Source organism: Eschscholzia californica, unplaced genomic scaffold (genome assembly GCF_041429995.1).
Source record: "Eschscholzia californica isolate CP2 unplaced genomic scaffold, dmEscCali1.0.p SCAF_5, whole genome shotgun sequence".
NCBI lineage: Eukaryota > Viridiplantae > Streptophyta > Magnoliopsida > Ranunculales > Papaveraceae > Eschscholzia > Eschscholzia californica.
This window is the reverse complement of record NW_028238472.1, coordinates 23,131,008-23,153,714: the sequence shown is the minus strand read 5'-3', so window position 1 is coordinate 23,153,714 and position 22,707 is coordinate 23,131,008. Positions and strand designations below refer to the sequence as shown.

At 37.5% G+C, this 22,707-nt stretch overlaps 1 protein-coding gene across 1 annotated transcript; it reads left to right on the top strand.

Moving 5' to 3' along the window:
* The first annotated feature begins 9,779 nt into the window (after positions 1-9,779).
* Positions 9,780-21,655, top strand: LOC147537866 (bidirectional sugar transporter SWEET1-like). Its single transcript, XM_086641842.1, has 6 exons — positions 9,780-10,019; positions 10,157-10,193; positions 19,628-19,723; positions 20,036-20,318; positions 21,087-21,206; positions 21,311-21,655. The coding sequence occupies exons 1-6, from the start codon at positions 9,983-9,985 to the stop codon at positions 21,509-21,511; spliced, it is 774 nt and encodes a 257-aa protein (XP_086497968.1). The 5' UTR covers positions 9,780-9,982; the 3' UTR covers positions 21,512-21,655.
* The last annotated feature ends 1,052 nt before the right edge of the window (positions 21,656-22,707 follow it).

Genomic DNA, 22,707 nt, shown 5'->3' with positions numbered 1-22,707 from the left:
AGCCAAAAGACTTATTTCCTCGAAAATCTTTTATAATTAATTAATAAGAAAATAGATCAAGAGCTTTTGGACATGAAGCAAGAGAATGCTGAGTTACGAGATGGACTTTCAAGTGTCAAATCAGAGGTTTCTTCTTTGGAAGCACAACCGAAAGAATTTATGAATATCATGCAATCACGGAGTGTTGGTTTCTATCACATGTATATTTAACTTATTCATCTCAAATAAGTATTGATATGTCGTTAATTTAACTTATTTTCATGATTTCTTCGTATTTGAATTTTAACAGGGGCAATAGTCATTGTTTCTTTTCAAAATTAGCTTGGATATGATTAATTTTGTTCAAAGGTAACACATTATTTTCATTCATCCTTCCTATTATTTGTTATAGTAAAACAAACTCCCTAACTTCATATGATTCATAACTTTGATCTTGTTGAAGTCTTTAGACATCAAACATTTGTTATTCGGCAAAAGTTACTTACATAGGTACATCAGTCAAGTTTTTCTGAACAAATAACTCATTAAGACTATGTAGTTCCATTATAGTTTCTCAAGCTTGTGTTTAGTTTATCTATTGTTGGAACGAGAAGGTTAGGAATCACATGATGTCATGGTGATTTTTTGCTATTTTTAACTCCTACGTGTGCTCTCTTCTGTTGTTGATTTGAGTTTCAAATAGATATCTATGTTCGAAGTTTTAGGGATTAATTAATGTATAGTATAATCTGTGATTACAAGTCGAAATTCACATGGTTTGTCACAGTTTCAGCATTTGTTTGTTTCTTATTCATGAATCTTCGACCCTTTTGATGGTTTTACTATTCTAAATTTTTTTATTGACTTTGAATTAAACTCAATTTTTAAGTCATTCGTACTAAGATACGTGTTCTCTATTTTTCTTTGTAGGGATTGAAAATGATGATGACAAGTATGAATTTTGAAGAACGGAGATTTATTATATATAAATGAACTTGACGTTGATAGTTATATGTTGGTTACGATTAGTTGAACTATATAAATTACCTTTCGATTATATGTTATCAATTTTTTTTACAATTTATGTTTATGATAAAAAAAACAGGTTATTATTCATTATGCTGCTGTCCATTACGGATCACCTACTGCAACAATAGGTCTAGAAAATATCTGTCGCCTTAATAAAGGGGTCGTCAAAAAAACCGAGTAAAATTTGGCGCCAGTTTCTATTACCGACGGTTATTATTTTTACATATCGTCGGCCATAGATTTTGGTTTAGCTGAAGAAGATTTCCCGAAAAATTACTAAGTTCTGCCAACAACAATAAGGTTCAGGAAACCGTTGGTAATACTACTGCAGATGGCATGATTTCCGTCGCCTGATCCGTAGGCAGTAGTATTCCCGACACCAATTAAGCCGACCACTGACCTCTATCGAGAGTACATATTGCTGACGGTAATTTATTGTTGCCGACAGTGTAATTTCGTCGACAATAACCTTAATTTTTGTGGTGGTAGCAGACCTTTTGTTGCCTTGGAACAGGTTGACCCGTTAGACTTTTGATCTTTTCTTAACTTTTTAACGATAGTCAACAGATGACCATTTTATGTATCATCACAGATTCATCATCTTCATTAATGAAATTAGGGTTTCTATTTTTCTAGTGTTTGTCACCATCAACATCTGATTCATCATTATCAATAAAATTAGTTACAATTGAATATGAACTTAAATTTCATGAAGTATTCGAAGGAAATCAACCAAACATGTTATCGTTTTTCTTTCTCACTAAAATACATCGTATACCTTTCTCATCGATTATAAAAACAAAAAAAAAACCTGATGTTAATGATCATCATGATTATGATGTTGAGTTTGAAAAATGGATATTGATGAACGTGAAACCATATAACTGACCTAAGAATCAACTGGATGGTTGGATCATTGTCCTGTTAGACTTTTTTGTTTCTTCATTTTACACTTCCATAAGATCTGGTATGGATTTTCCATCCAGTTTGTAGATGCCACCATTCGGATGTGTCCGACTCATGTTTTCCTTTTGTATAACTTCGAAAATTGTCTTGATAAGATTTGGATGAAGATGATGACGACGAAGAAGATTTGGACGAAGATGATGATGCCTTTGTGTCGTTTTCTCTCTCTAAAAAACCTCCTAATCCCGAGCTTCATCGTCTCCTTATCTCTCTTGATCTTTCGTTATCTCTTTCTCTTCTTTAATCAGTGAAAAAGAACAAGAAAAAGAAAACCCAAAGAATCTGGATTTGTTGAGAGAGAAATTGATTTAAATATATAATGGTAGTTTGGGGATAAAAAAAAAATAGAAAATGACTTTAGTGACAGTTCTTAGTACTATTTTTTTCCTTTATGCATCATTGATCATAATATTTTGATAATTTTTAGTTGATAAATAAGGTTTTTTGCTTATTGTGGTAAGTTTTCGAACCAAAAAAATCATTTACTAAAATTATAAAACGTAAAAGGGTGAATAGACCTATGTACATTTCTTACCTACAAAAAGTTACAGACATTCTTCTTTTTTGTTCATCTTTTACTCTTCAAAGCAACCAACTGTTTAATTAATGAATGTTCTTAAAACTGTTTTACAAAAAAACACAACATTCAGTCTCAATCAAACGTCCCATCCCTATAAGAATAAAGGATTAAATTAGATGAAAAGTAGCTTAGCTTTATTCCTATGGATGTGGACCTTTTTTGGAATATGGTTACCTTTATGTGACCCCATTTTTTATCTATTAACATTGCCAACATCAATAAATGGATCTTTGCCCATCTTCGCTTTGAGGGTAAATCGCTTTCTCTACGCGTACCGATTCCATACGTAATTAAATTGTCGTATATGAATCTAACAAGTGTTGGTATTTTATTTAATCGGGTGGTGATTCTACACATGTATTTACTAGTCAAGACTCTTTTGTTTGCTAGCTATCACATGGTTAGGCCCCACCAGATAGAGGAGAGATGGCTCTCAAAGTCGATTTCTCTTCACAATCCAAGTCCCACATAGTAGGATTAGTGAAACAAGTTAGTCTTTATAACTAGTGGAGTAGAGAAGGGTTCACACACACGCTCGGCGGGCAGCTTTGGGTTTTGGGTTTAGGCTTTGGGCCCGTGGCCTTGAGGGCTCGAGACTTTGGGCTTATAGTAAAATAACTCCTTTTCCTACGGAGTTATTTCACTCTGGCTCAAACTCTTTTTCAACAGAAATTTATGGAATAAGCACGATCTGTTTCCGAGTTTATCTCTAACTCCCTTATCTTCTCTACCACGTTTCCTTGTCGGTTTGGTCTTCCTCTGTGGATATATATACTGGGCGAATCTAATGGAGAAGACAAACAAAAGACTCTATCATCTTCGTCCACTCCCAAGTTATCTTTCTACAATCTCCAATATTGTTCTCTTTGGTGCGAGAAGAAAACAGTAAGTTATGGTAAATCTTTGGGTATTGGCCGAAGTATACAATTTGCACCGAGGTTGTTCCGTAATCACTTTCAAAGAAGTGGCCTGGATCCCACGACACAACAAACAATTTTCTCATTTTTACTGATTTCTCCATTGACCTACGCTTATATTTCCATCAATTTCAAAGTGATTTCTCTGATGTCGAAGCTGACTTCTCTGGATGGAACAAACTACAAGAGATGCTCATAGCCTATTGTAAACTAAGAAAAATAGATCAATCATTGATCCTATCGATATCGACATTACGCTTGTTAAGGAAAAATATACCGTCCCGAATGGTGATGTTGTCAAATACAAAAAAGACAAGAAATCACTCGAGGTCATCTTCTGAATCATATTGATAACAAGTTATTTGACTTGTTTGTCAACTACAAGTTGGCGAAGGATATCTAGGATACCTTGTTATGATCCAACAATTGGTCATCGGTTGACTAAGGTTAATGAGTAGAGAAAGGATCGGAAGTCCAACGGGTCGACCTGTTTCAAGTCAATAGGGAGGTTGAACCTGAAGGAGGTCTGTCACTCAAGCCTAGAACTAGGGGAGCGGGTCGGTACGATTGTCCTAGGCGCTTCAGCCCTGCCCTGACTCAAGTACTACCAAGTGTACCTAAGATTTACGAGGAGAATAGGGGAGTCCACGTCAGCGGGGCCGATACCTCAATCTTCGAAACATGAGGGGTGAAAAGGTACTTAATGTTTACCGTCTTAATCTCGAGTCTTATCAAAGATTCCAGTGAGTAAGGATCTTAAGTATTTATTAAACTTAGGCCTTAAAATCTTTGAAGAACGAAACATCTCCTAAAGAATCTATCAACTCGAAAACATAATTTGTCGAGAATCCTTGAACAAGGTAACTTCTAGATTTCAAAGATATGCGATAACCCTAAAGGTAGACCCTAAGAACTTCTGACTACAAAATAGTAGTTTCAGTCGAACACGGTGAGTCTCAACCGCCCATCATCACCGCCTCTCTACATTCGGTTTAAAGCAGCCTATAAAAGGTAACCAACTCGGCTTGAAGAAGGTTTACTCTCACAATTACACAAACTCAACGGTTCACTCAATATTCAATATTTAAACTGTTGGGGCAATATAATTGTCTGGAGCGTCAGAGAGGTTTACGAGCTCCTTACAAGTTTTTCCCTAGATTGAGAAGAGTGAAGCGGTATTCAACGAAGCAGTCTCACCATAAAAGCAGAATTCAACGTCACGGTCTCACTATCCTGACTGATACCCAGAATGACAAACATTAACATAAGCAAATTGGCGCTAGAAGGAGCGTCGATTCCGGCAAAAGCATCATCGTTTGGTAACTCAAATCTAAGCTCGATTCCTTACGGAATTACGCTTTACTTTACTTTCAAATCTACTTTAAAAAATTATAATGTCTTCACAAAAAGATATGATTAGCGAGGTAGAGCGCCCTGAAATTGAGCAAGTACTTGTTGAGGTCGAACGCCTCAAAGCTGAAAAGTTACTGTATGTCGGGAATCTGCGAAAATTGCAAGCAAACCTTTTGAAAGCTTGGAAAGAAGCTGCGTCTTTGAAAAGAGTTCAAGAAGCTGGAGAGCGAATGGAAAAAATAAGGACCCATTCACAGAAACTCTTTTCAACCCCGTTAGCGTTATCGCACCTCGCTCCAACTGAAACATCTAGGAAGCTATGGGGTTACTATGTTCATAGAATAAAAAGACACATGACCGAAATAGAGGCCTCCAAGATGTGACCGTCCCGATAGCAAAAATTGAAGCAGAGGAAGTTGAATCGATCCCCGTAATAACAAAGGATCAAACGATCTTTCACTAAACGATTTAGTCATCCACCAAGTGTCCGGACCCACTAGGGTGTACGAGGAAAAGAACGCGCCGATGAGAACAGAAATAATCCCACCTCCGCTGAGCTCTGAGATAATTGAAGCACAAAATCATAGAAACTTTAAGTGTCCTCACTTGGAGAACTACGAAGGTTCGGGATACCTAAGCATATTCGTACGAAATTACATCTCGCTAATGAGTCTAAGTACCTCCGATAAGTCAATTTGGTGTTTGGTCTTTCTGACAGTGTTAAAAGGACCGACATAGTCGTGGTCCAAAACTCTTGAGTTTAGATCCATCCATTCGTTCGACGATCTCGTGTGGTCCTTTTGTTCTAACTTTCAGGGAAGTCGAATAATGGATAAAATCGGCCAGGTTTCCTGTATGAGCCAAAATCCGTTCTCATGAGCGCCTCCAAAAACCTACCAAGAATGGGTTTATACGCCAGCCAAGCCCATGAATTAAGCATCCAATGGGCCCGAGCTAATTGTGTTCCACACGTGCACATGTTGGATAAGGAGGTCAAACATTCGAGCGAGACGACCACTCCCACGTGATCCTCTCCAAAACTACCTCTCACCGATATCCACCCAAAGCAGTGTTATCGTTATCTGAGATCACAAGCTATCGAGGACACTATAAAAGGAAGAGAGAAAAAGACATACACATCATCGAAGTCGAGCAAAAAACAACGATTGACATACTTTATATCTCAGCTAAGAATCGGATAAAACTCAGAGGTATTACTTTCTCACATACAAAGCAACATATTCTTTCTCATACAGAGGATCCAATCCTCCTGCAGGTAACCTAGAACTTCATACTTTCTCTCTCGTACCTATCGTAAATCAGGCATATATTTTCTCTCTCACACAGATGATTACACTCCTAAGGAACAAATGTAAAAGGAGGGTCCCGATAACTAATTGCTCACCTTACCTCGATGGCACAAGAAATAACTAACACTCCACTTGACGTAGCATCTCAGCTTGCAAAGTTGAAGAGAAAGGGAAGAAGAAGGAAGAAGAGAGAGAAAGAAGAAGAAGAAATAAAACAAAAAATATTTGAAGGTCGTTAGAAAATTTGGGCGGCCGGCGACCTTCGTTCGGAGAAGATGATGAGGTGGCGAGAGAGATAATGTGGAGGGGTGAGAGATAATGTGGAGGGGAGAGGTGATGAAATGGATGAGAGAGAGGGAGGGATGAGGTGTCTTTATTGTTTTTAAAGTGAATTCCATTTTGGCCCCTAATTTGGTCTAAAATGCTTGGAATTTTTTGGGAATTGATCCAAAAGGGGGCCAATTTTGAATTAAAAAATCAATTTTATAAGAAGGGAAATTATGGAAACAAAAAAGATTAACTTTTAAAGTTAACTGACGATGTTAACAGAAGGGGACCAATTTTGAATTTACGAAAAACAAAGGGCCAAAAGGGAAGCTGGTGACAAAGTAAGGGGCCAAAAGGGAAGCTGGTGACAAAGTAAGGGGCCAAAAATGAAATAACTCGAAAAAAAAGAAGTGAAAAGTCCATTTTTTTATCCCAGTTTTCCTCGTACAAATATTGAAACTAGTATTTTAATTGTTTAGTAAGACAATAATTCTGTATAGGAACAAATATGTACCGAATAAAAATAAAGTTTATAAATTTAAACAGTTAAGGACGTAAGATGATTTAGGTTTTGCTTTATAGAGTAAGGTGTTGTTTGTTTTTTATTTATTTTCATATCTGAAATCTGAAATGATCACAATTCAGATTTCAGATGTTTATTTTTCTTATTTAAGAAATCTGAAATGTTAGCTAAATTAACTCAATGCCTGAATTGGCCGAAAAAAACCCACATTTTTCAGACTTCAAGACAAGTCTGAAACTAAGGGCAAAATCTGAGTTGTGTTAATTTACACTAATAACCCCCATGAATTAAAAAAATTCCACCATAACCACCATCTCCTCCACCACTACAAACCACCACCACAAACCACCACCACCACAAACCACAACATTAGAACAGGAAAATAACACCGCCGCCGCCAGCACCATAAGAAATACTCTTAACTAACCTATTGTTAAAGAGAGAAACTGAGAGATAGACGAAACCTTCGCCGAATCTGGCGAGGGTTTACCTTTGCACATCTACTATTAGAGAGAGATAGAGAGCCAAAGAGAAACCCTTGCCGGTTGACTAATGTTAGAGAAAGACAGAGCGACTGAGAGAGACGAAGCTAAACCCTTGCCTTCGAGCTGCTATTTGAGAAAGAGAGAGCGACTGAGAGAGAGACGAAGGGTTTACCTTTGCAGATTTACTAGGAGAGAGACGAAGGGTTTACCTTCGCATATTAATGTTAGAGAAAGAAAGAGTGACTGAGAGAGAGGGTGACTGAGTGAGAAAGCGACAGAGCCCTTGTCGGATCCAACGAGGGTTTAACTTCGTCGATCTACTTACTGTTAGGTTGTATTTGATATCAGGAAAATAATTCCATGAAAATATTTTGATTTTGATTTTGATTTTGACTTTCCACGGAAGCTAACTCCTAGGGGGAGCAAGGAATTAAAGGTGGACTATTTCATGGAAATAGATTCTCTAGGGAACTAAAATCTTGAAATTATACTTCGTATCAAACGGTGGAAATACCTATTTCATTGGAAATTCCTTTATTTTCATGGAAATAGGTGATATCAAACACACCCTTAGAGAAAGTGAGAGAAACGAGTGAGAAAGATGACTGGCGAGAGATCGAAAAAAAGGGAATAAAAAACTTAGGTCATGTTTGGCACGCTGGAATCGCATGGGAATGGAATGTGATTCCCAGGAATCACAATCCTGATTACTTTTTGGCTCGCGGGAATGCAGGGGAAATCCTATTCCCGGTGAATAGGATTCCCTCAAAATGGGGTAATAGCAAACCTATGGGGGGGGGGGGGGGGGGGGTTTCTGATTCCCATTCTCGGGAAGGGAAATTTGGCCAAAAACTCCCTAAAAACTTCGAGTTTTGGTTAGAAAGGATTTATCAACTTTTTATAGGCTTCAGCTCCCTATGGCATTTTTGTAAATTATCTAATATAGGGAAAAGACGAAACTAACCTTATTGTAAACCATTTTGCAAACCAATTTGCAAAGCTCTGCAAACCATATTACACAGCTCTGCAAACCAGATTGCAAAGTTTTGCAAGACAAACCAAATTGCAAAGTAGTGCAAAACCAGTTTGCAAAGTGTGTGCAAAGTTTTCCAAAGTCATTGCAAGCAAACCAGAATGCAAAGCTCTGCAAACCAGATTGCAAAGCTCTGCAAACCAGATTGCAAACTAGTGCAAACCAGTTTGCAAAGCCCTGTAAACCAGATTGCAAAGCAGTGCAAACCAGTTTGCAAAGCTTCGTAAGCTAAGATCTTAAGGGCAATTTCGACATTAAAAATGGGAGTGCTTTTAGAATTGTCCTTCAAGACTATTTCCGAACTATATATGGGGCCCAAAAGAACAAAAAGATAATTTGTCTTTGTAACAAAAAAAACATGAAATTGGGGCCCAATTTCCTGTCTCGGGAATGCTTTGTTTTAACATTTATAGACCAAATTATCTTTAACAAAACATTAGAATGACTATTATTAAAATCGTCCTCTACATAATATCACAACTAAAAGAATTAAGAACCTATGGTTAGCCACCACCATAGCAATTCTTTCTCTTGCTCGAACATAACTCTCTCTAGTTTTTTTCCTTTTCTATTGTTCTTTTTTCATTCCAATTGATTTCATAATGTTTAAAACGAAAATTTTTTAGCAGACACCTTTATTTATTTTAAATACTACTTAAATTGGTGTATCACATTGCTATTTCATATCTACAAATTTGAATAGATAATACAGGTCAAAATATATAACGAAGTTGACGTTTTATTAATGTAGTTCAAGGATATAATAGGACTTTTACAAAAATTTATATTTCAATTCATACACGAACCAAACACCAAGTTAGGAATCTATCGGATATCGAATTCCTATTCCTGGTAAAACCAAACATCAAAGTGAATGATGATTCATAGGAATCGCGTTATGAGAATGCAATTCTCGGGGATCACATTCCATTCTAGCGCGCCAAACATGACCTTGGGATTTTCTTTTGGTGAGGAGCAAATAGAAACCCGGCTTTGTTTGGCTGAAGCGTCAAATAGGGGTATAAATTCAAAATTTCAATTCAAACTTAATAATTCAGATTTGGAAAACAAAGATCTAATTTGCAATTCAAATTCAGCCGATTCAGATTCAAACATACACTAAAAAGAAAAAACATTTAGCACCTAAGATGACAACGTGATACAGAAAAGTCATTGTTCAGTGAATCCAAAAATTTATGAACTTCTAGACATTTCTTTGAAGGATTTGTGTTAAACTGCACTTACCACCTTATTTCTGCCCACCTTGGACAAAAAAATTGTTCCCAGCCAGAAGGAGTGACCTTTATTAATAAAACAACCCCCACCTGCTACTACGTGTCCACTTACAAATGACAGTAAAACATAGAGAGACAGAGAGCAGTGGCTTCTTTTACTTCTTGTCCTTTGGATAAGGTCGGCATAACTTACTATCATCTCAAAATCTGTCTCTATAAATATTCTGTCTTTTGCTTTCTCTCTCTCTCTTTCTGTTTTTTGTGAACAAATAAATTTCTTCTTCTTGAATTGGAGAAATCAAAAGATGGAGGATACACTTCATTTCCTGTTTGGAATTTTTGGTATGTTTATCTATTTAATTGTTTTTATCTTATACTTTTTAACTCCACATTTTCTTACTGATTTGAGTTGAATCTTTTACTATACTAAAATTTTGGCTTTCAATTGCTGTTTAATTATATATTTGTATCCTTAATAGGAAATGTCACTGCTCTCTTCCTCTTCCTTGCTCCCATGTAAGTACCACTACCACCTTCAAAATACACTTCTCTCTCTCTCTAATATATATATATATATATATATATATATATATATATATATATATATATATATATAAGTACCACCTTCAAAATACACTTCTCTCCCATGTATAATTATATATACAAAAAAATATACTGGCCTCAACCGTCTCGTTGGACTCCCACTAGAACAACATGTTTCTCTTTCTTTTCACATGTTCAGTTACGTGGAAAAAAATTATTGTTTCTCACATGAGCTTCAAGTGGGAGGCCAATGAAACCAGTTTTGTATATTAGTGGGGTGTTTGATCTTTTTCTTTTTTTTCTTCGATTATTAACTATGGAATTCAAGAAGTTTCCACACCATCAATAATTGCTCTTGGTAGGTAGCCCAGTTCATAAATGATGGACAATCCTACTTCTTGAGCTAGCGTTTAAGTGAGAGACGTGTAACTTTGGTAGCCTTAAGCTAACTAGACAGAATGGCTTGAGGTGACATAACTTGACTGCTTTTAATCCTATAACCTAAATTACAGAGGGTGACTCTAAAGGGGCTCCATCTTTTTTGCTCTTTGAGCAACCAACTTTTGGCAGGGTCTGAGACTCAGCAATCTCAAGTCCATAAATTTTGGGCAATTCCGCACTCCAACGTCCAGTCTTTGTTTTTCAAACCTAGCATGGATTAGGTCCAGCCTGAGGGTGCCTTTGGACTGCCCCAATCCCTAGAGCTAAAAGAAAGAAGTAGGCTTAACTCTTAAGAATAAAATGAATGGGACACCTATAAACACACCCAATAATTAATTATTATTAGTTTTAACTATTAGAAGTCAACAAAGTTATCATTGTAAACTAAAAATCATTGTTTCTCTTTCTTGTTTTCGCCATGATTTTTCATCATGGAATTTGTCTTCATAATTTATATTATAAATCTATCTAATTCGAGGAACTTTTCTTAGATAGGCACTCGCAAGTGCGAAATCCACCGCTTTCTTGTTCTAGTTCTTTTGTTAATATTTATATCCAAAACGCTTTTAAATTTCTCATTTTTCCAAGCATCAGAATTCATACTATTTTCTGGGAGTATTCAGCTAAATTAGTAAATATATTATGTTACGTTTAACCGATATAAAAATAAAATATAAAGGACGACCAATAATATATTTACTGATGCTAGGAAAAATGGGTTTCAGAGAATGAGATTAACTTTTCGAAATGATTGGTTACAATATTTATAGGACTTTCATGATAATTATCGATTACATGAAAGAGAGTTAAAAAATGGGGTAATTTCTAGAAAGGTCAAAATAATATTGAAAATGAGTAGAAAAGCACAAAATATTTGAAAATTATTATTTAGGTCAAAAAATGTACAAATACTAAAATACCCCTTTTTGTCGTTTTGTGTAACTAAATTCTTTTATTTTTCTTTAAACTTTAAATCGATATAACTTTTGTTTGAGATGTCGGAGTTCTACTAAAATTATATATTTAGAATCGATTTTTCATTAGCTTTCTAACAAGATCCACTTTCAATACTTTTTTTCAAAAAAGGATAAACCTTTTTTCTTTTACGTTTGTCTACAAACGTGTTTGCAAAAATCTGTTATGCAAACGTGTTTGGAAAAATCTGTTCTGCAAACGTGTTTGCAACAATCTGTTCTGCAAACGTGTTTGCAACAATCTGTTCTGCAAACGTGTTTGCAACAATCTGTTCTGCAAACGTGTGTTTGCATAATGTAAACTTACATCAAACACCTTCTTTAATAGGAAATTCATCAAACACCTTCTGTCCGCCTTGAATAAACTTACATTTCCCATACATTTGTAATATTACAAACTCAAAAGCTTATCTTCCCCAACCTAATTTTGTTAACATGATTCAAGATGTTAAAAAAAATCGCGGTGGTATAAATTTATATTTTTCGGATTAGGGAATGATGAAAGTTTTTGGTGTGTTTTATAATGTTAATATAGAAAGTACTACCATGAGTTTATTATAACTTTTGTTTTTTGTCTAAAAGTAAAGTAACCCAAAGCTCCAAAACTTGCATAGATCAAAGATATAAGATCCATTGAAATACCTAAATTTCTTCCAAAATTTATTTTTATCTCTTGTTGTCGGATTCTAAGGGCAAAACCATTCCAATCTCTTCAAATGAATAAACTGCAACACCCAAACCATAAAACACAACAGATAGACCACCAAAAGCTTCTAAAACTGGTTTTTTCTACATAAAAATCATAGTATATTCAACCATAACAACATCCATAACTCCCATATCAACAACATCAGGAAGTATACTCAAAAGAGCAAGATGGGTAAGAGTTGGAATTGAATTGAATTAAGCTTGGGTAAGTATAATCATGGCATCAACAAAAAATCTCTCAATTGAACCACAAACAACAAAACCCAATAAAAAAATCCCAGACAATTCATCAAATAGTTTCATGTTCAATTTCCTCACATTTCACATACTCATCAATCAAAGAAATCGAAGAAACTAATCCCTCATTTTCCATTCTATCAAAAACTTTTCTAGCAGAAAGAACACCATTGCATATTGAATATAAACTAACCATAATACTTTGAACATAGAGATCAATTTGAAACCCTAACTTCAAATTAAATCCATGGATTTTTTTTTCCTTCCTCAAGTGCACCTAATCTACCACGCCCTTTGATATCTCAGTAGATGTAGTTTCATAGAGAGAGAATGAGAACCTTTGGGATTGAATATGAACACCTGAATTAAAAACGAATTACACTTCCAATCTAAAAAAATTACACTTATCAAAAGTGAATCTCAGAAGATGTAGTTTTAGAGAGAGAGAATGAGAAATTTTGAGATTGTTGATGGCGACGAGATCACCTTTACTACGATTAGAGTCGGTTGTATAAATTATACGGTTTTGATCGGAAAGCCATGAAATAGTCTGCTCGTATAAACTAGGATTTCGCTAGTTCACAATAAAATTCGATACACCATTATTGCTACTGGTATTTGTTATGATCAGTAATACTACTACCACCACCGTCTTCGTGGAGAAGATTCGAAGAAGAGGAATCAAACAAGAAACATCGAAGAAGAACAAAATGCAAAACCCTAAAATATTAGAAAAAAAATCTCAGTTTTTTGAGAAAGAAAGAGGATTTTGATGTGTAAGGATATTTTGGGAACGAAAAAGATAGAAAATGACTTGATTGATAATTTCCTATGTTATTTTAAACCTTATATATCATTACCCATAATATTATAACAACTTTTAGTTAATAGAATAAGATGATGGCTTTTTAGTTATTATAATAATTTTCTCAACCTAAATAGCTATTTTCCCTAAAAAATATATACGAAATAATTTAAGTCCTGTCAAGTTGCAAAGGGGAATTAGGGTTGCAGTCCAAAGGTCACCGACGACAATGGGCAGGGAAGGACAGACCCGATCTGCCTGTCACGGGTAAAGGTCACCAATGATAATTTGGAAGGGAAGGGCGGACCCCCATCCGTGTGTTACGGGTGCCGACGGTTAGATTAAATCAGCAGACCCTAGTGGGCTGTCAGCAGCGAAGGAATAACCTAAAGACCCTAGTGGCCTGTCGCTCTGTTGGCCGGAATTGGGCAGACCCAGCAGGTCTGTATGAGCAGGGGTGTCGGGGAAGACGGACTGAGGATAAGTCTTCAAAAAATATTTATAGGAGTGTTCAAAAAATATATAAGAAACAATTTCAGACCTGTCAAGTTGCAAAGGGGAATTAGGGTTACAGTCCAAAGGTCACCGACGACAATGGGCAGGGAAGGACAGACCCGATCTGCCTGTCACGGGTAAAGGTCACCGATGATAATTTGGAAGGGAAGGGGGCAGACCCCCATCAGTGTGTCACGGTTGCCGATGGTTAGATAAAATCAAGAGACCCTAGTGGGCAGTCAGCAGCAAAGGAATAACCTAACAGACCCTAGTGGCCTGTCGCTCTGTTGGCCGGAATTGGGCAGACCCAGCAGGTCTGTATGAGCAGGGGTGTCGGGGAAGACGGACTGAGGATATGTCTTCTCGGTTTATCGTCAAGTTTGTTGCGAGAATCTAGGTAGAGGTTATGGTGGTTTTAAAAAATCAAGCATAAAGGACACACAGGATCAAGAGATTTAATGGAGTAAACAAGAAATAATGATGGAGGTAGATGATATCGGAAAGAACAAAAAAAAGATTATGTTGTACTTGTTAGTGTAATAAAATGTAACGTAGGGACCTGTTTGTTAGTATTCCTGTTTGTAAGGACCTCTCTGTAATTACTTATCTTCTTCCCTACATTATAAATAGAATGGCTGCCCTACTTGAGGGCAAGCTCAATTTCACTCACTAACATGGTATCAGAGCCGCCTCTCTGATTCTCTTGGGTCTTGTGTCTTCCATCTTCTTCTTCTTCGTCTGCTACTTCTTTCTTTTTCTTTTCTTTCTAATGGCTGACTCTGCCTTTCAAATCTCCTCTCCCGATGGTACCTCCTCCTTTCCTACCTCCTCCACCTCTGTTTCAACTCTTCCTACTCTCACTAATATTGCCAATCTTGTATCCATTAGATTGGATAATACCAACTACCTACTCTGGAAGAGTCAGCTCTTACCCATTTTACACTCTCAAGACCTCTACAAATTCGTTAATGGCTCCCATCCTCCACCACCTGAGTTTCTCACAACCAGCTCCTCTTCTTCCTCTGCTCCTGTTCCTAACCCTGATTATGCCTACTGGTACAGGGTCGATCAAATGCTCCTTTCTTGGCTCAATGCCACTCTTACAGAGCCAATACTCACTCAAGTTCTTGGATTAACTTCCTCAAAAGCAGTCTGGGATTCATTAGAAAAGAGCTTCTCCTCCTTCAACTCTGCTAGACTTATGAATCTAAAACTTCAACTACAAACTTCCAAAAAAGGCTCTCTCACCATCTCAGAGTTTCTCCTTCGTCTCAAAGGAATTACTGATTCATTAGCAGCCATTGGCCACCCAGTTTCAGATGATGAACTGGTTCTTATAGTCCTGTCTGGACTTGGATCTGAATATGAGGGGTTTGTCACCTCCATTACTACTCGACTTATTCCTCCTACCTTCTCTGAACTTCACTCCCAACTTCTCACCCATGAATTTCGACTTCAACTTCTTCATTCTTCAAACCCACAACCTACTGCCCTCTATGCTCAGCATCCTCCTCCACCTGTATCGACCACCCCTTCTTACCCATCTCGTGGTCGTGGTCGAGGCTATGCCTCTCGTGGTCGTGGTCGTGGTTCATTCTCTGGAAGAGGAAATTTTAGACAACAATCATCCTCTATTCTTGGTAAACCACCATTAACCTGCCAATATTGTGGTCGTATTGGGCATTCAGCTCGCCAATGTTTCCATCTCACACGACAAAATGATCTCTCTACATCATTTGCTGCTCTGGGTATTGACTCTCTCCCTCCAGATCCAAATTGGTATGTGGATTCAGGTGCAACCTCACATATAGCATCTGATAATGCTTCTTTGAGCTCTCGATCTGATATTCATCCTCCTGATCAGGTTATAGTGGGTAATGGCTCCTCTGCTTCAGTCTCGGGTGTTGGTAACTATACCCTAACTCCCTCCTTTACTCTTCGAAATGCTCTTATTGTTCCCTCTTTTAAGAAAAATCTAATTTCCATTTCTCATCTTCTTAAAGACTTCAATTGTCAAGTTGTTTTTAATCGTGGTGGTTTCTATGTTCAGGATCTTCACTCCATGAAGATACTCCTCGAAGGCACGATTAGAGATGGGCTGTTTCGTGTCTCCACCACCACCAATCCTTCTTCAACCATCTCTCTTTTTGCTAAATCAATGTCCACTGGTACTCGAGCAACACCAGATGTGTGGCACTGTCGTCTTGCTCACCTTCATCACAAGAATTTAAATTCCCTAATTTCGAATGATGTCTTACCAATGTTTACATCTAAAAAGAACAATTCTATTTGTATTGGATGTATCTCAGGAAAACATCATCAATTTCCTTTTAAGAATGTTCATCATACATCTGTTTATCCTAATGAGATTATACATAGTGATGTTTGGGGACCATCACCTGTTCTTTCTAAGTCTGGTTTTCGTTATTTCTTGCTTTTAATTGATGATTACACAAGATTCACATGGATTTATTTCATGAAAAACAAGTCTGAGGTTCCTTTTCATTTCAAAAATTTCAAAGTGTTTGTTGAAAATCAATTTTCTAAACCTATCAAAATTCTTCAATCAGATGGAGGAGGAGAGTATATCAGCCATGATTTTTCAAATTTTCTAATCACAAATGGAATCCACCACAGGAAATCTTGCCCTCACACACCCCAACAGAATGGGGTTGCTGAGAGGAAGATTAGACACATTGTCGAGACTTCTCTGTGTCTCCTTCATCACTCTTCTGTTCCAAAAATATTCTGGCCAGAGGCCTTTCAAACAGCCGTCTATACTATTAATAGACTTCCCTCTACTGTTCTAAAGAACAAATCTCCCTTTGAGGTCCTGTTTAATTCGAAACCAGATTATACTTTGTTTCGAATTTTTGGCTGTCGTTGCTTCCCTCTCCTCACTCCCTATCGTTCTTCAAAACTTGATGTCAAGACCACACCATGCGTATTCTTAGGATACAGCTCCCATCATAAAGGTTATTTGTGTCTTGATGTCACCTCATCAAGGATGTACATTTCTCGCAATCTCATCTTTGATGAAACTCTGTTTCCTTTTTCGTCTCCTTCACCTGGTTCGTCTTCTTCCCAAAACAAACGATACTCTCCTCTTATCTTACATCGGACGGTCCCCACTTCCTCATCATTTTCTAATCTTGACCGTCCGTTGTTGCCCAATCCAAGTGCTCGTCCTTCACCCACTCCGCAAATTCCACCTGGCTTTGAGCATATTCGTCCCACGCGTCGTACCCTCCCCACTCCCACTGCTCAATGGTCATCTGACCTGTCAGTGGTCCCTCCAACAACGGCTTTGTCTCCTTCTGGTCTCCACGTCCCACCACCTAACCCTAATGACGTGGTCCCTCATCAAAACGTGTCGACCACTGCTGATCCTAATCAGAGTGGTGTTCCCCACGCGAACTTTCCTCTTTCTCCTTCTTCTTCAACAGACCATCCTCCTTTAATTACTCAAAACCCTAATTCTATTTTGAGTCAAATCGACAACAATTCTTCACAACCCCCTAAACCCACCACCTCTTCTTCCCATCCAATGGTGACGAGAAGTCGAGATGGCACCAGAAGACCCAAAATCCTACTTACTACTAATGATTACTCTTCAAGTTTTCTGTTGCAGGAACCTCATAACTTCGCCCAAGCTTCAAAAGTTCCCCAATGGACTTCGGCTATGGAAGAGGAAATTAGTGCGTTACAAAAGAATAATACATGGACCTTGATTCCTCGAAGTCCCAATATGAACTTGGTCGATTCGAAATGGATTTACAAGATCAAACAGAGGCCAGATGGCTCTGTTCTTCGCTACAAGGCTCGGCTGGTAGCTCGTGGTTATTCGCAACAGGCTGGGATCGATTATGACGAAACGTTTAGTCCTGTGGTTCGTCCTGAGACAATAAGGACGGTTCTCTCTCTGGCAGTGACTGGTAATTGGGAAATAAGGCAATTGGACGTCAAAAATGCTTTTCTCAATGGGGATTTAGAAGAAAATGTGTTCATGACTCAACCAAAGGGGTTTCTCAATCCTGAATTTCCAACTCATGTATGCAAATTGAATAAAGCCTTATATGGCTTAAAGCAAGCTCTTAGAGCTTGGCACAAGAAATTCAGTGATTGTCTTCTTAAATTACACTTCACACAGTCGATCTCTGACTCCTCCATGTTCTATCTTCGTCGTCCAAAATCGATCATCATTCTTCTTCTCTATGTCGATGACATTTTGGTTACAAGGTCTTCATCCACTGATCTCATCAAACTTATCAAACAACTCAAATTAACTTTTGATATGACAGACATGGGTGTTCTAAGTTATTTTTTGGGGATGGAGGCTTCAAGAGATAATACTCAACTCCAATTGACTCAGAAGAAGTATATTAATGATCTTCTCCATCGGTTTGGTCTCAATTCTTCAAAACCAGTATCTACACCTGTCATTACAGGTACAAAATTATCAAAATCAGAAGGTGTTCCTCTTGATGATCCTCAATCCTTTCGAAGTCTCGTTGGAGCCCTTCAATACCTGACCTTAACTCGTCCGGATATTACTTACTCTGTCAATCAAATCTCCAAGTTTATGCATAAGCCATCTTCTATTCATCTTACTGCTGCAAAAAGAATCCTACGATACCTAAAGGGGACAATTAACATTGGTCTCTGTTTTCGTAAAGCTTCAAGTCATCATATTCTTGGCTATTCCGACGCAGACTGGGCAGGTTCACCGGATGATCGTCGATCAACCACTGGTTCTTGTGTCTATCTAGGACCTAACATCATCATTTGGGCATCAAAGACCCAACCAACAGTGGCAAGATCTTCCACAGAGGCAGAGTTTCGTGCAGTGTCACATACTTCAGCTGAAATTAAATGGCTACAAAATTTACTTCGTGAGTTGGGAATCCAAATTACTTCTACCCCAGTGATATACTGTGACAACATCAGCACCACTTACTTGTCGGTTAATCCAGTTCTTCATTCCAAGACGAAGCATTCCGCCATTGATTTCCACTTTGTTCGTGAGCAAGTAAAAGAAGGCAGCCTCAAGGTCCACTATCTACCTGGTGATTCCCAAGTGGCTGATATTTTCACTAAAGGTCTCTCCTCAACAAGATTTGCAGAGCTCCGATCCAAGCTCTCTCTTATTAATGGCGTTCGGCTTGAGGGGGGGTGTTAGTGTAATAAAATGTAATGTAGGGACCTGTTTGTTAGTATTCCTGTTTGTAAGGACCTCTCTGTAATTACTTATCTTCTTCCCTACATTATAAATAGAATGGCTGCCCTACTTGAGGGCAAGCTCAATTTCACTCACTAACAGTACTGACTTCTGTGGGTTCAAAGTGATGATAATATTAATACAATAGAAACAAATTAAGATTCCTGAAGCTCTAATAGCTTGTGAAATTCCAAATCAGGGAGGCACAAGTTTATAATTTAAACAGAAATATTTATTAATGTGTTATTACAAGTATTTATAGAGCTACAGTTATAAAATCCTAAACTTAATTACATCATATAATAGCTATCGGATCTGAAGCAGTTGGGAACGTTGGAAAACACGTTTATAATATCCAAATATCAGTAGATTGAGTTAGCAGAAAACACTTTCGTTTTTTTAATAATGGCTTTCGTATCTATTTGATTTAATCAGAAACTAAGAGTCGCGAGTTCCCTTCGCGAAAAATACAAAAAAAAAAATCAGTTGTATTCTACCTAATACATTTTTGTGTTTTGTTTCTGTGCAGAATAACGTTTCGGAAGATTGTAAGGAGAAAATCAACAGAGGAGTTTTCGGGTGTTCCATACGTTATGACGTTACTCAACTGCCTCCTATCAGCCTGGTCCTATTCTTATCTACTCCTTGCGTCTTTGAGTTTTCTAAACCCGACAAACTTACTAAATAGTATAAAATCTATACGAACAATGTGCGTGAGCAAATCTGTTCAGACTATAAATGTTTTAAAATTGGACAAACTCTTGCCAATTTTGTGCAAAATATGTGTGAATTGTGTCAAGGCCTCGGCCATGATGGACAGATATAATTAATTTACACATAATGATTAGATACCCTTGAGTCAAAGTCACGTAACGAAATTTATTGATGGCATCTTATTACCGACTATTTATTCCTTATTTCTTTTTGAGAAGCATAGGTACGGGCTTCCATTCGTTTCGCCACACAATCTCTTGGTATCCACTATAAACGGAACAGGGGCAGCTATTGAGTCGATCTATGTGATTATATTCATTATATATGCCCGAGAACATAAAGTTAGAATGAAGATTGTGGCACTCTTCGCACTAGTTTTAGCTGTCTTCTCCACTGTGGTTCTTGTATCTTTATTGGCTCTCCATGGAAAGTCGAGGAAACTTTTCTGTGGTTCTGCTGCGACTATCTTTTCCATCTGCATGTATGCCTCGCCTCTGTCTATTATGGTAAGTCAATCACTTCTACACTTCAAATTACATAAATAAGGTAAATTACAGTATCAAAAGTTTTGTGAGAATAGTCCCACATGAGAGAAGAACGATCTAGCAACTAAGAATATAATGTCTAGGTCCTCTTCACTCATTGCCAATTAGTTTTGAGTTGAATGACTAAAAACTTAACATGGTGCCAGAGTTAGGCCCACACGTGATAGGCTTTAACGCTACATGTGCTCCACGTCACCCTTTCAAATAAGGGAAATGCTAAAGTTACAAAAGATTTTGACAAAAGATAGTTCCCAGCTGATGTGGCGGTTGTGGTTTGAAACTTTGACCAAATCTAGGCCGTTGAGAGATGAATATCACAACCGCCACATCAGCTGGGAACTTTCATTTGTCAAAATCCTTTGTAACTCTAGCATCTCCCTTCAAATAATGCTACACTTGTTACGCTCAAAAAATGCTACACGTGTTACGCTCAAAGAACGCTACACGTGAGAGTGTGTGTGAGAATGGTCATACATGGGAGAAGGGAATGCCTATCTAGCAACCAAGAATATAGTATCTAGATCCTTTCCACTCATTGCCAATTGGTTTTGAGTTGGATGACTGCAAACTTAACAAGCTTGAATTTTAAGACCTCTGGTTGGTTTTGTAGGGATATGCAACCATTGGCCTAAATGTCATTTCTTTGCCAATTTATTGGAGTATAGCAACAGAAAAAAAAAATTAATATTAATAATTTAGAGTTGTGCATAATATTATAAAGTTATGCAGAGACAGGTAATCAAAACGAAGAGCGTGAAGTACATGCCGTTTTTCTTATCCTTGTTTGTATTTCTGTGCGGGACTTCTTGGTTTGTTTATGGTCTTCTTGGTCGAGATCCTTTCGTCGCTGTGAGTATCAATTACACTGCTTAATCTAAAGATGGATACATTTTTAAATAAATTATTCATAAATTAAACTTAATTAACAATATGATATATATTCTGGATAACAGGTTCCAAATGGATTTGGGTGTGGACTCGGAGCATTGCAGTTGATATTATATGCTATCTATAGAAACAACAGAGGCAGTGATGAGGCCAATATGACAACTGGGAAGGATAGTTCAACTTCTATAGAGATGAATCTTGGGGAGTCCCACAAAGGAAAGCAAACAAACATATTTAATCAGGACCACCAAAATGGTCAAGTTTAAGATTAACCAGTTTAGCTCTACTCATATATATGGTGCCATGTGCCAGAACTTATTATCCCAATTGAATCCATATACAGACATTTTACAAGGCTTTGTTGAGGTCATGTGGTGCTTCTATCAATATATTTTCTCTTTAAACGCTTAGTTTTTTCCCCTGTTAAAGGATTGTTGTTTCCCGTCTATGGGTTAAAGAAGCAATCTAAAATTTTAAACCAGTGAAATTTGTGTATCCACTCCCTTTTGAGACTTAAAGAAATGGAGAAATTTCTTTTCTTAGGAAGATGTACTGTCGAGTCAATATTCGTCAGCTTTGACCAAGTCAATAATAAATCGCTTTGACCCAAGAAATACGTAAGCAGGCCCTAGTCGAGCCATCAGGGAGGTGGACCAGACAGAAACTCTGCCACCTGAGCCCTAATATGGGAGGCATTACGAACATCCTAGGCACTTTGAGCCTTGCACTGGCCTAGATGTAATTAAAGAGGTGAAACCGAGTCAGATTGGGAAAGAGTAATGCTTTAGTCCCGGAACAGTAAAGGGATGTAAGCAGGAGCTCGGCAACTTGGGCCCATACAGCCTCAAGGTATGGAAAGGTGAATCCAAGTCAACATTGCAACCTGAACCCTGATCTGGTTTGAGACTCAAAGCAGGAAGATCAGCTAAAGTGAGCTCGGTTGTTCCGAGCTCTGATGTGCTCGAAGAATGCACGAATGACGTCTAAGGCTAGAATATGTCAGCGACCGTATTCCTAGGCCGTTAGTTGTCAGAAGATCTGTTAGTATCGTGACATATTTTGAAACCCCCTGTTCCACTTTAATTTTGAAATCAATTTGAACTAACTTCAAATCTTATATGGAATTCTATAGAATCTTTATTGGAAACCCTTTTCAGATCTATCTAGCTAGCTAAAACAAATCTAAATTTGTCAAATATTTAGTCTGAAATAGCCAAATTTAGCTCGTGCAAGAGGCTCTGATACCACTGTAGGGTTATGGTGTCACCTAATGTGCTGAGAGAAATCTAAATTTCTAATATCTAACACTAGGTTGCCTGGATCTCATGGAAGAACTAATAATGAACTAGAAGTTAGAGAATTACCTTAACTCGCTTTTTCTCTCCGACTAATTTACTTGTTTTGCCGAAGATCTAGAGCTCCACTTGTGTTGCTCCTCAACTTGAAACACTAGAGCAATCGA